Source organism: Brienomyrus brachyistius, chromosome 2 (genome assembly GCF_023856365.1).
Source record: "Brienomyrus brachyistius isolate T26 chromosome 2, BBRACH_0.4, whole genome shotgun sequence".
Lineage (NCBI taxonomy): Eukaryota > Metazoa > Chordata > Actinopteri > Osteoglossiformes > Mormyridae > Brienomyrus > Brienomyrus brachyistius.
In genome coordinates, this window is record NC_064534.1 from 29,132,774 (window position 1) to 29,147,323 (window position 14,550).

Consider the following 14,550-nt stretch of genomic DNA (forward strand, 5'->3'; position numbering starts at 1 on the left):
GGCGAAGCCATTTGTCCTTCAGGGTTTTAAGTAGCCAATAAGGAGACACTCGCGTGGTGACGACTTGGGTACCTGAAGACTTTTTTCATTCGCTTAATTGCATTATTAACATACAGTTAATAAGTTTTACCTGATTGGCTCAAATGGGTCACATTGAGCGTCTGCGCTAATCAGATTCGAGTTTGCTTCGGGAAAAAATGTGTGTGTCACATGGGTGGGGACTGGCTCCTGAATAAGTGAGACTTCGTCGACCTTGTCTTAATTGTGTACGACAGACGGGTCAAGCAGGTGAGTTTGCTGTAAGAAAAAAAGGGTGGTTTACAGTAACTGTCATCGGTTAATTATGTAGTTGAGTATGTGTTTTTTATTATTAATTAACTTCGAATGCCGGGACAGGCTTTTAGCATGGTTGGTCGTGGTATGCTGCCGTTTAAAGTTATATTTTCTTATCTCGCTGTCGGTATGTTACTCTTTTTCGAACATGCTAGGGACAGGATGTGCTGTACTGGAAGTTTTCCCGTCTGCGTCCTATAGAGGTGTTTAGCGAAGATTTTATGCTCCCGGTTCTCCGTGCACCTGTTGCGGCTTCCGTCATTTTGTAACCCACCCTGCTATAACTTTTAAGCTGTGTCTATCGTCGCCCCACTGCGATGGACATCAGTGGCGAAAATTCACAATCTCCATCCCTTTAAAACTCTGTTACGTAACTTTAGCTTTTCTTACTCTCTAGCGAATAATTGGTATCTTTGTTGGTCTCCTCCGTTTCGTCATCCGTCATTGTGCTCGGTACCTACAGGTGACTGGCAAAGAATGTTCCATTTAGTCTGTATGGGCGCGGTTATTTAAGATACACGATTAACTTTAGCAAAGTCATAGACGGGGAATCATGGCATTTCTTGAAGTATTTTAATCGAAACCATTTTTTTTTTTTGTTATTAATAATAATTTATTTTTTATTATTGTTATAATATAAGGGTGAGGGACTTTCAGTGGCTCGGAAGCCGTAAGACTGCCGGGTGTATCCCGAAGTTTCCCCGCACGTTACGGGTGGTGACGGTCCTGGAGATTCCGTGTTGTTGCTTGGCAACGGAAGGCTACGAGATCAAGTCGTAACAATAGACCGCCAGACCGGGTGTTAATTACTTTCGCAGTAAACCGTGTATGCCGATACGAATACTACAAAATGCATGGACAGCACGATTTGCTTCCCCCCCGCCCCCCCAGGTCGCTAGCTTGCGTAACCTGTAGGTTTAGATTAAAACTTAATTTGCAAAAAAACTTAATTGCCTATAATGGTAAGTGATCTTTGGGTTTTATGAATTAGGATACTGCAGATAATTGCGATAGTCTTGGAGGATGTTTCCGGAAGCAACATTCCAGTGTCTTGCACAACCTGTCTTGCCAAAGCAATGAACATGGCAGCCATAATACATGTGTCTTTCCAAATGGCTGGTCCTCTGAGCTGGTTCATACCCCTGAAATGACTCCTTGCGCTTGAGTATCGAAACGTGATACTTATGGACAGTCTCCTTGGTGTCATTAACATGACCACTAAAACCACCATTTAACTTGGTGGAATGTCTGATCAGACCTTGAGCCTTTTATGGAGCTGTCCAGTGGTCTGACAGCAGTGTGTATGCTAGGGGAACTCGTCACTTCCGTCGAATGAGAATTTTGGCATATGAGACTAGGTGTGTCTATCAGTTGGTGACCTGTAGTAGGAGGGGCCTGGGTGTGTTCCCAGACTGTGACTGGGTCTCGTGCGGACTTGCAGAGTGGAACATGTGTAGGATGTGTGTGCCACACCTCAAACGCAGGACTGGTTGCCTTTTGTCTTGTTGCGCTAAATGAGTTCATTGCTTCTCGGGCATGTAGGTGAGGTTCAGTGGGTACGGCCTGTTGAAATAATATGTGGTTGTAAGATCTATATCTGGATAGATTAGTTTTGGTACGAACCCCCCTCTCAACTTATTGACTAATCAGGGCAGCTATATGTGAGTAGTCATTTGGGCGGTGCCACCTTTTGGGCTAAAAAAACTCATACCCAACAATACCTCTTGCCCATTTCCCTTGTGCTTGAAATCCCCACCCAAAATACCTTTTTCAGGATCTGTCAATCTGCCGCGAGTCTTTTGTTCTGGTAAGGCAGTTCTGGCTCATGGTTATATGAGAGATGTTACTGAGACCTGATCCTGAAGAGGAAGGATCAGAAACTGATGGGTCTTATTATTCAGCTTGACCATTTGTTCTGAAGCGCATCAAACTTTAAATGTGCGGTCTACATGCCGTCAGTCAGGAAAGCTGTTGCTAAGCAAGGAATGCTAATCAGCATGGGGCTGTTTTAGATTGTACATCTTTGTCTGGAAATGGCTTTATAAATGCTGCTTCCTACCTAACACTTCAACAGGAATGTCTTGCTAGTCACTGGTTTCTGTAATTTTATTGTTGCCTTGTATTAAGCCTCTATGTATTACGGTCTGGTGTCGGCTACTGAGTCTTCATTAGCATTAATGTAATAACTGAGGCATAACAGTGCTAAGACTTCTTTGGATTCTATCCCTGATTCATTCCTTGGTATCCTCTGACCTTTTAATCCTGGGATGAATTGTTGCTCCATGATCATTTCACTTCAGTTACTGAATTAGTCATGTGCCCCTGGCTTAGAATGTCTCTCACCTAATCTTTATTTAGGTCAACCTCAATTGTAACTTAAATCCCCTCTGTCCCCTTGGCTTGTGCCTCTTTCAGTGACGGCTCCAGGGCTTGTGCGAAGATGGCTTTTAACGAGCTGACGTCCAGAGCTGTCCTGTTGTATGATGAATGGATCAAAGATGCTGGTGAGTTGGCATGTCTAGCATTGTTGGTGGGGGGTGGGGATCTTATTTCTGTAATGTAGTTAAATGTATAGATAAGAAGTTCTCCCCATGCCATTCCTGTGTAATTATTTGTTCTGCCTGTACATATTGCACAGAACTGCAGTTAACATTGAAACCAATTGTCCTGGCGATTAACGCCTTTTATTGAACCATGGTCCTGTTTTTTTTTTCAGATCCTAGGACCGGAAACTGGCTGCTTATGTCTTCCCCACTGCCCCAGACCATCATCATTGCTGCGTATATTTACTTCGTTTCTTCCCTTGGTCCAAGACTAATGGAAAACCGCAAGCCCTTTGAGCTCAAGCAAGTTCTGATTGTATACAACTTCAGTGTGGTGGCCTTCTCTCTTTACATGTGTTATGAGGTGCGTAATGGAATTTATAATGTAAACATGACTACCTCCTGCTCGTCTAGTGTTGTGGCTGTCCTGTAGTCTTCATTAAAATGTGAAGCTATAATTTGGCAAATTCCCAAAAACATGAAAATTTGCAAAATGGCGGCACAACTGACTTGTGCATACCCGTCTGCCCTAATTTTTAAAGGAGTCATTAACGTGTACAGTAACGTGTGACGCAAGCTAAACTGCATGCTCTTTGCTAACTAAGATCTGACAGTATCTGTTAAGCCACATTCTTTTCTGGTGAGTTGACATTCCAGTATGCCGGACGGGCTGCAAGTTTCAACTTTATGTGACTTCCACTCAAGTGATCGCTAAGAACAAATTGTCGCTTGTCTAACAACATGCTACTTTTTCAGTTTATAGGCGTTTTTGTTAAACTAAGTCCCCACCCACCTTGGTGCAAAATTCAAGCCCCACCCCACAGTAAACACGAACGCTGGGCATTGCGTTTGGGGGCTAAATGTAGTTCAGAACACTTGTAACAAGTGCATCTGTCATGACTTTCTTTGCAGTTCCTTATGTCTGGCTGGGGAACGGGATATTCTTTCCGCTGTGATTTGGTAGACTACTCAAGTTCTCCCCAAGCGATGAGGGTAAGAACAGAACTTATTATTTGGCATTCAGATCTTAAAATCCAGGGTATTACAGTTAAATAAATAAAATAATTTCCCCCTGCTTTTCAGATGGCATGGACATGCTGGCTGTACTACTTCTCAAAGTTCATCGAGATGTTGGACACGGTACATATTCCTATCGATGCCCCCGCCCTTCCGTTTCAGTGACTTGTCTAGCTGCTCTAAAATGTGGTCCTTCTTGCAGGTTTTCTTTGTCCTCCGGAAAAAGAACAGCCAGATCACATTCCTACACGTCTATCATCACTCCATCATGCCTTTCACCTGGTGGTTTGGCGTCAAATTTGCTCCAGGTATGATTCAGCGTCTTAATGTTGTGCTGGATTTGATCTCGGTAGCATTTTAGTTATTGGTTAATCCACTGAGGGATAAACCCTGATGATGCAGCAGCCTTTCTCCGGCATCTGACATTTAGTCTACTCATGAAATGTTGCGTTTCCTGGAGTGGCTTTGACTTGAGGTTCCCCTGCACGCAGGTGGTCTTGGCACCTTCCATGCTCTGCTCAACTGCATTGTCCATGTCGTCATGTACACATACTATGGCTTGTCTGCTTTGGGGCCTGCCTACCAGAAGTTCCTCTGGTGGAAGAAACATCTCACCTCCATCCAGCTGGTAAGTGTTGACTGCATGTGAAGCCTAAATGCATGGTCACTGCCAAGAGTATTCAGTAGAACAATACTTGGATTTTGCTTTAAGTTGACTTTTCACATGTGTAGGCTATAATAAAGATCATCCATGTTGATTCCTCTAACCAGCCCAACTGCCCAGTAGTTTTCTTGCCGCTTGCCTTTGAAGCATTCTTGGTGAAATTCCGGAAATGAGCCAAATTCAAACAATCTTGCCAAAATATTTGCATGCTGGCCATGTAGCCTTAAGGATTGGGTATTGTAAGTGCCGATGTGTAACACCAGAACGTATTGGCACAGATTTCAGTGCCACGTAAACGCCTGAGCTCAATTTTTGAAATTTGCCGCCTCATGCTTGGGCATCATAGGAATCGCTACCTCGCACACCATCACTAGTTAATATAACACTGGCTCCATCAGCTGATGCCAGCCTTTGGCTAGTGGCTGCCTTTTTAAACATAATTTTAAAATGTCGTCCTAAAGCAAAACAATGTAAAGTATGGCTATACTTCACTCAAGATTCCAATCCTCGGATGTGAAATGTGTCAAAACATCTTTGTGTGTAGAGAAATTATAGTTGGGTTATATTAATGTAAACTCGAATGCTTCTTATTTTGTATATTAAGCTCTTATGTTTTTGAAGTTCATATTTTTGCCTTAAATTAAGCCATTTTAATGTGGTCAATCTGTTTATTCCCCCCCCCCCCAAAAAAAGTACCAGTTTAGGTACCAGCACAGTTTGTATTTGGGGTGTTTTTTGCACCAGTATGGGTGTGGACTCCAATACCCAGCCCTAGTCTTCTGGTAAAACTGACTGCTCTGCCTAAGTGCAACTCCTCACTGTGTATGTGTGACTCACACCTGATGGTTCTCCTTTCCCACCTGTCTCTCACAGATCCAGTTTGTGATGGTGACTAGTCACATTGGCCAGTACTTCTTCTTGAAGGACTGTCCGTACCAGTTCCCAGTCTTTGTCTACATCATCGGTCTGTATGGCCTGGTGTTCCTCTTGCTGTTCCTCAACTTCTGGTATCACGCCTACACCAAAGGGAAACGGCTCCCCAAAGTGCTGCAGAATGGAAATGGGGTTCATCGGGTTAAGGAGGACTGAGCTCTTTCTCCTGGCTGGACTTGATTTGGTGTTTTGGTCTGCCTTGACAATCTCTGAAGCAGCGTAAAAGCCAGTACTGTACATTTTGTATAAGTGTTAAACTGTAATCTTGAGGGATTGTACCTCTTACCAAAGCTGAGCTAAATGTCTTGTTGGGGATGAATATTTGGTAATGGAATGCTGCACAAGTTCTGAAGTAACTTCCCCACCCCTCAAACCTCACTAGATGCTAATTCTCCTGGGTGGTGGCAGCAGCTGCACCTCAGTTAGGTTTCCTGCATGTGTGAATTATGACTGCTTTTTTTTTTTTTTTCTTTTTTACACTAAATTTTATATCTGTAAATTATAAACTTTGAATATTTAACTTGTAAAAGGACACCTGTCTAAATGTTCTGCTATACTTGGTCTTCTGGGTGTGTGAACAGTCTGAGCTGTGCTCAGGGAAACTGAGAGCCCAAGAAATGTAGGTGCTGATCCTCCTCCCTGCCTTCAGGGCGATGTGGATGCAGCACGGATTCCAACTCTGGAGTCTCGACCACTGTGATCGCAGGCCTAGTTCAGTTGTGCTTATTGGTTTATGGGCAGTGATGTCCTTAATGAAGAAGCTATCTGAAATGTATTTAAATTGTCATCTCAATGTTGCGAGCTATGATTGACCTTCACCTAAGATGTAAGGTTTGACAGCTTCCCTCTTGAGAAACCTGCACTGGGATACTGCAGGTCGACTATGGGAGCTCCATTGCACCATAGGAACTCTCTTATGGTATTGGATGCATCTTGTGGTTTTGCCTTCCTAGAATTCTTGGAACAATAGGGTTGGTGCTCATAGCTGAAACATGGCTTTGTAGTAATGAATGTCACTGGTGTGTTTGTGCCTAGACATGATGCCACATTTAAATTGTGCAACATGAACATATTTGACAATAAATTATAAAATGTATTTTCTGGCTCTTGTCATACCTTTTAGTGGTAAAAGGTGGGAAATCATGCTGTTTCATTTTTTGCAGCCCTGCCTTCTCTGGTTTTCTGTCCTGTTTAACTCCTGATAGTATTACAGATGCCTGATGGAACAGAAGCCATGTGTTAAGGGCAAGTAATATCCCAGTGGATTCCCTTCCTTGGTGCTTTTTGCTAGGGGACTCACTCCCAAGCTCGACTGAGAGTCCAGTCTGTCATCTGCTCAAATGGTCTGAGGAAATGTCAGCCACTCTTGAATCTCTAAGGTGTTTGTGTGGGGTTCCCCCCCCCCCCGAGAATTAATGCTCCTTAGACTGGTCTGTATGCCTTTCCCCACATTTTAGGAAGTACCTTGAGGGTTTTCATTAGCACTTCTGTTACCACTACTTCAGGGAACCACTGGTAAATGGTACCTCGAGAGCTTTGGCAACAGATTGTGGTTTTTGAATCTAATCATGTCCGCTGTGTATTGAGAATCCTATGAGGATTTGTGGAAAAGCTTGACAGGCTTCTTGACCTCCCATTGGACTGCATGCGTTCTGTTTATTTTTGTAACTTCAGATTGTGTGTAAGGCCATTGACGCAAAGCACAAACTTTGACAGTATTTTGAGCGTACAAATCGATCTGCTATTTCAGGTTAAATTTGCCTTTTATTCCACGTTCAGCATGTGTCCCGATCCCACAGACTTGGGGTGGGGCATTGTGTGACTTGGCGGGTTAGGTCTCCGTGTCTGTGGCAGGGTGGTTGTCAGTTCGTGCCTCGGCAGAACAATTGTATCTCTGTTGGGGTCTTGAGCACGACCCTTAAACCCCGTCCCCCAAAATGCTCCAGGGGTGCCACAAATTTGTTTAACCCTGCACTCTGACCCCATGTTTCACTTTCAACTGTATATGTCTGTATGGCTCAGTTGTCAGCAAGATATATGCCAAATGGAGGCATTCCAATATATCTGTATTCGTACGTGTGCAAATGGCAAATAACATTTCAATAATTGAAAGAAATTAAATGGTTTAAGTCATTGAGCCTTTGATACTGTTTGTTTTACTCTGAAAGTTATGGAACTGTAAACCAAACGCAAGCATTTCCTCAGCGTGCTCGGAACTGATGTGTAGTTTTAATTTTTGTGCACTAGATGGCACTAGTGGTACAGTGCGACACAAAATGCTACTTGCAGGTACACCGTTGAAGGTGATTTTGTTAGTGACACGCAATCGTACTGGTTCAACAATAGTGAAGTAAGCAGTAACATATTATAATGTGTGCTGTGTAAGGTGTGAATGAGAACAGGTTAAGTGTTTTATTTGCATTGCAACATAATAAATGGGCAGCAGTAAGCCTACGTTTTGTCTGCTTCGGAATGCTTATATGCAATGATGGATCAACCGGCTTTACGTGTCGATGGTCTAGGGGTGAAAGAGTAAAAATGGGGGATTTAAGTTTGCAGGTGTATTTTTGTTTCCAGTCCCTGCATGTAGTCATTCGTGATGAATATAAATGCTGATTGTCATTATCTTTCATTTTCATGCTGCTGATTTCTAACCTGAGTCATAATGCTTAGTCACTCACAATCTTAATATATCGTGACTAACTTCCCTCCACCTTAATGTCAGCTTGGTGCCTTTTACCTGAGATATTCTCTGTATTCTTTCTTTCATACAAACAGCCTCATCTTCAAAAATATCATTAAACTCTGCATGGTATGTCCAAAACGTCCCCTACATCCGAGTTCTTTGGATAAAGACACTCCGTCGTAAATGCTGTGTTTGGTACAGCCCATATTCCGTCATCTTTAGTTTAGTTTCCATGGAAAAAGATGGTAAGTATATTAGGATTGTATCACGGAAAAAAAGGTCAGGAAATAAAAGCAAAACGACGCTGAAGTGCGGAAGAAAGCGATATAAAATACAGTGGATTGTCAGAATATATCAAATTGTCCTGACCTGATGTGGTGCTGCTCCTGTCAGACAAACATTGCGTTTTGATTTAGCTATTAAAATAGGAGTGTGACTGTGATCAGAAAATTCACCTATTTATCCATCTAGATCTGTGCTCAGACTGTGTGACTTTTTTTTTTTTTTGTCGTCTAATTCCCAGGCACCTAAATAGACCCCGAGTCCCCAGTCTCCCCTAACATAAAATTAATGTCAAGATGCAGACCCCCCGGGCCTTAATTTACAATAATATCATGAAATTACAGAAGGAATTCGAAGAGCCATGGCCTCTTGCGTGTCTCCAGGGACATTCGGGTTATATCTACGGAAAGGTCACCCTCTGCTGCAACTGTTAAGCATAAAAGCTTTGTGGCATTTCTGTCAAGAAGGGATAATCAGGAATAATGTCATGGCGGTGAGCAGAACATGTGCTGAGCTCCATAGATCGTGTTTGTGATGGCATGGTAAGGGGATGTTTTTGGAGATGCTGACAGACTCCGGCACATACGTCATAGGGGTTAACTCATTTGGCATACAGTAGTAGTCATATGGCAAGCCTGAAAATCACTATTCTGAGCCTGTCACAGCTCTTCATCTTGGCTGCTAGTGGTGGCAACTGGTGAGTTGTGATTAACAAATTTCTGTCTAGGTGAGAAACCTCTTTGTGAATGTCAAGCTGGTTGCTTAACTGTTTCTCAAGGAGATTCAGCAATGAATGCCACTGGGCTCCTCTACCATTAAGGAACATTATACTCAATCAGCAACAAAAACAAATCATACTTTTTCCCCTTATTTTCACAATATGTGCTAGGTTGTGTTATATCAAGCACTTTAACGACAGCCTCTCCCCAGGTTACGATAGGGTCACGTTCTGATAAACCTACCGTGAGGCGAAAATATCTTAAAGCGAAAATGCATTTTAATAAAGTACACCTAACCTAACGAACATCATAGCCTAGCCTACCTTAAACATGATTAACACTTGCATATAACTGAGCAAAATCATTAATACCAAGCCTATTTTATAATAATGTGTTGAATATCTTAAGCAATTTATTGAATAATGCACTGAACGTGAGAATTATTTACTGATCGTAATGTTGAAATATCGTAACTCGGATCATCGTAACCCGGGGAGTGTCTGTATATCTCAGCATGATGGATGTGGTAAATACTGGAGTTTCATTTTTTTTAAAAGTGCCATAACAGAAAAAATGCCCCTCTAGCAAGAATGACTTTTTTCTGCGATGTCGGCATACCTGCCCTGTCACTGTCTTTCCTGAAAACACAACTGTGACCATAAATAATACAACCATCTGTCTCTACAGCATATGATCAACAGTAACAGGACCTGTTAAAGTTAGGTGGACACAGTGATGTCGGAGATGCACCTCTTTACAGAAAGATGTATTAAATGTTCTCTGTTCTGAAAGCCAATCTCTGATGACCACATACAATGTTGTCATTCACTGAAGTAAATTCTCTCGGCATGGTCGAGGTTTTAGTAACATGGCATGAATAATTACCACACTATGGACATCGCTTAGAGATCTTGTCATCTTTCCATGAATGAGATAGCTGTGTCTATCTGATAGACAGCACATTCAAATTATTTCTGCGTAAATGAAGCAAACCTTACGCAATTCTTATTCAAAATGTATCGATAAGCGAGCGTGAAAGCGTTACAATTAAGAAAAGGCCATTAAAACACTATCTTGTTCATTTAGATGTTACAAAGGCAATTTCAGGCTAATTACTTCTGACATGAATTAATTTGGTTATATCTAAATATATCCAATCAGAATTCATTTAGTCACAGGGTTATAATACAGCTGTACAACCATGGTCTGGTATACAACCAGAAATTAAAGTAATGAAAAAAATCTTGTCTTGGACATTGCATGTGGTAAAGAAATAGTTGGGGTGAAGGGGTTTCCACTAGTGACCGGTGGATCTCGATGTGGGAGTTCTCACAATATATTGAAGGAAGCACTCTGGTGTCTAAAGAGGCTTCCTTGCAACAGAAACTCTCATTAGACTGCAACCTACTACACTTCACTACCAACTACAGGGACCTATGTGGTCATTGTATTATTCCATAGCATGGGTTTCTGAAAAACATGATTGATCTGCAACAATTTTAAACTGAAAATAATTACCTTGAAATGGGCTGTAAATATATGTTTTTCTGTGGGGGCCAAACATTACTGCTTTTTATGGACAATCCTGTAGAATCATGTACATCTGAAAATAACAACGGTGGGAGCAATTTGGAGTTTAAGTATGTTTTTGTTTATTGGCGGGAACTGGAAAGCTGGAAATAGACCAGAATGAGCTTCCATCTGCAGGGCATGGAAAAGTGTTGAGGAACTTATTCTGTAATGGGGGAGGGGAGTCAAAGCTGATCTTGCAAAGGTTTGGTGGCAGGGCAAAGGGATTAACTTCCTGTGGTGTGTGTGTGTGTGTGTGTGTGTGTGTGTGTGGGGGGGGGGGGGGGGGTAGGACAGCAAAGGAAATGGCTAAAATGATACTTGTACTGTACATAGGTACAGAAATGAAGTTGAAAGGTTTCCAATGAAAAGTTTTAAATAGTACTGTGTACTATTTTATTATAATGTCCAAAAGGCCGAACGTTTCCGGAACGGCCATCCTGCCAAGATCTCTGAAATGTCACGCAGAAGTTGGCAGCCATCCTGGCATCATCAGTGTCCATGAGAAAGGCAGCAGTCGAGGTGAAAATCAGTGCGAACTGAAACGCCTGTCCTCAGTACATAAGCATCATATTCACGGAGAGAGAGGGAGAGACCTGGAATGGTGTTTCCGTGCACAAATTAACTGGAGGCACAGAGGTGGTGGTTCAGACATACATGTCAATGAAAAAGTGGCCGAGAATGGAAATTACGAGTCCATACAATCCAATACCAATAGGGCTGGGAAAATGTCCTGAGTGTCGTTTAGGAGTTATTAATGTATGAAGCACTTGATTGCGGTCTGTCGATTGAGGTAAACCTTGCATATTTAGTTGAATATGGGGGAGAAAAATTATTTTCCCTTATGGGTAATGGGTGGTTTATTTACAAAAATTCACACACACACACACACACACACACAATTGTGTAATCATATCTTTTTGGGGCCCACTCATTCATTTCCATGGGGAAAATGCTAATGCTAACTATGACAACCGTAACCCCTACCCAGTCCTAACTGTAAATAAGTAACCAAGCAAAATACAAGAGTTTTTGCATTTTTAGTTTTTTCATTGCAGTTTTTATAAAATAGAGTTTTCCCTTATGGGGACCAGGAAACCGGTCCCCATAAAGAAAAAAAAAATGGATATTAATCACGTTATGGGGACGTTGTGTCCCCATAAGGATAGGTATACCCGCTCGCACACACACATACACACACAGACTAGGTATCTGGATCTTTGTAGGGAATCTCCATTCATTTCTTTAGGCAAAACTAACCCCAACAATGAAAACCTTAACCAGCCTTAACCAGCCCTAACCTTAAACCAAAAAAAATACGAGACTTTTGGTTGTTTTAATTTTTTGACTGCAGTCACAGATTTTTTAAAGCTGAGTGAGAAAAACAAGGTCAAACAAGGTCAAAATTTAGTACCCATAATGTAATATATACATGGTACATACACACACAGAAATGCATGTATAATTTTTTTTATATATGCACAATTATTTTTATGTGGATTTTTTTCACAGCAGTTTGCGTGTGGATATTGGATGTCCTTCCTCTGTTGTTCTGAGTGTATCGTGAATGATGTTATGTTTTATGTACTTTACAGCCCTAGAGGTTAGAATGTAGAACAGTTATTTAGAATACTCCCATCTTCACAGTGGAAGTCGCTTGAATAGACATCCAGCATGTTTGCTTCACAGGAGCTAGTTTTCCGCTTGCCTCATTAGTGTTCAATTGCTTTGTTCTAGGATGCGTAACTGCAGCACTAGAAATTCCCACGTTTCAGGTTTCTCTGGGAAGTTTGCTTAGCCGACAGACACATCCCTTTAGAGCTTCACCGCTTAATTACCATTGAAATAATTCTGGAGGCAAGAGAGAATCAGACCCAGTACTAGCTAGATGCACCTAATAAAGTAGCCACTGAGGATATTTTGAACCTTTATGTAGTGTAGTTTCACGGGGTGACACTTTGTAAATTGACAAAATTCCATCATTATCATATAATCTAAATGGGGTTTCCCCTGAAAAAAGAAACATTAAAACATATGTCAGCCCTTAGTTGTTAGATACTTGATTGTATTTGAGATAGACGGAACCTTGGAATACAAAAAGTATTTTGGTAAAAAATATCAGTGGTTAAAGTTGCGTTCAAAGGGCTGCATAGTACTGAAGGAGAGAGCTTAGATACAATTAAGGTTAGTCTGGACCAAAAATAGGGGCGTGACAAAGGAAGAACAATGACACAACCGTCTGAATACAATACTGCACAAGCATGGCTGCAAGCAACAGCCGGATCCTCGGGGTTGAAGTAAATCCCAAGTCTGACATACTGTGCTGTGTTAGCAAGCATGCTTGCATAGGATAATATCCCTTCTGGAAGCTTTTGTCTTTGATAATGCCTTGTGTGTCTCTGACTGACATCTGAAACTGAATACTAAGGATGCACGTTGTGGTTTGTCTGTTGTGATGACATCACTCAAGGCATCTTACATGGGGTTAAGCTCATGACCACACCTACTCAATGAGCCAGTGATGGGCGACTGATTATTAAGCACATGCATGTGAATACACAGTGTCATGAATGAAAAATGACTGATCTGGCACCAGACCTCATATGCATTCAATGCTGGATACTCATCTCCCAGTGGATTATAGACCATACTATATATACAGTGTAAGTTATAAATGTGTATCTCTGTATTATGCTCTGCATATTAGTTTTAAATGTTGTGTACTGTGTTTTTATTGGCAAAGATATATTTCTGATTGTTAGAATTGCATAGCATTATATAATTCTCAGAACATATATATATATATATATATATATATATATATATATAGTGTGAGATTCTCAAGATTCCATCCATCCATCCATCCATCCATCCATCTATCCATTAATCCGTCCGTCCATCCATCCATCCATCCATCCATCCATCCATCCATTTTCCAACTACTTTTCTAGTACAGGGTCACTCCAGGAAGCACAAAGTATTGCGGTTAATAATAATCTCCGGTTAATAATAATTAATAATAATCTCCGGTTATCTTCATGCTATCCCACTCTCAAGCTGCTCATTTTCTCAAATTAAATTTGAATATTTCCCTTCTGCTAGAGCTGGGGAGTAATGGGGGGGGGCTTTCAGAAGGGTCTCATTTAACTTGGTTCACATAAATTTAAATGCTATTTCTGATGTGGCATCTGCAGAATTTTTGGAATGCTCTCGTTTGCCTAGCTGCAAGTCGGTCTGTTATTTTAGTTTTGCTCTTAAGGTTTGCTGTTTAACTTTTACGTGAAGATATTATCCTCAGCGTATCACACAGATTACACGACGTTACCTGAATAATGCAGAGACAGTAAGAAAGGAGTTTGCAGATGGGCCTGTAGCTGGCCGGTAACTGCAGCTGACCGTGCATCTGCTGCCAAATGCCAAACTGATAATTATTCCAGTATATCTCCGGACACGGTGAACCCACAAGGGGACACACTGTTACTCTATATTTGTATTGTTGTGTATGGACAGCAATTACTACAGATAAATCATTTATAATGTTTTCTACGATGGCTTTGAAGGGTGAGTCCGGAGGTCATTTATAATCAATCGTCCATCAGTACATTTTCTCATCCGTTGCCGGGTCATAGTCTGGTCTCTGTACAAAAATAGACAGGATATGCCAGGGAACAGGATGCCAGTTCATCTCAGTACAGAAAATAACACTTTATGAACAGTTTCGAAGACACCAATTCACCTTCAATTGCACGATTGACTGTGGGAGGGAACTGGAGTACCTGGACTAACCCTATCAGGCCGCAATTA

General features: G+C 41.5%; 1 protein-coding gene across 2 annotated transcripts; it reads left to right on the forward strand.

Annotated features, from left to right (window-relative positions):
- The first annotated feature begins 263 nt into the window (after positions 1-263).
- elovl7a (ELOVL fatty acid elongase 7a) lies at positions 264-6,586 on the forward strand. Of its 2 annotated transcripts, none has more exons than XM_048978321.1 (8): positions 264-288; positions 2,749-2,837; positions 3,050-3,240; positions 3,789-3,869; positions 3,960-4,016; positions 4,096-4,201; positions 4,385-4,521; positions 5,431-6,586. In XM_048978321.1, the coding sequence occupies exons 2-8, from the start codon at positions 2,774-2,776 to the stop codon at positions 5,644-5,646; spliced, it is 852 nt and encodes a 283-aa protein (XP_048834278.1). In that variant the 5' UTR covers positions 264-288; positions 2,749-2,773; the 3' UTR covers positions 5,647-6,586. The 2 variants fall into 2 exon arrangements, with proteins under 2 accessions (XP_048834278.1, XP_048834288.1); XM_048978331.1 differs by lacking the exon at positions 264-288 and adding an exon at positions 330-353.
- Positions 6,587-14,550: the final 7,964 nt, after the last annotated feature.

Excerpts from the sequence above, each read along its gene's own strand:
- elovl7a (XM_048978321.1), top strand. The coding sequence starts at position 2,774 with ATGGCTTTTAACGAGCTGACGTCCAGAGCTGTCCTGTTGTATGATGAA. Across the intron at positions 2,838-3,049 it reads TGAATGGATCAAAGATGCTG|ATCCTAGGACCGGAAACTGG; the intron begins GTGAGTTGGCAT and ends TTTTTTTTTCAG. Across the intron at positions 4,202-4,384 it reads TGGCGTCAAATTTGCTCCAG|GTGGTCTTGGCACCTTCCAT; the intron begins GTATGATTCAGC and ends CCCTGCACGCAG.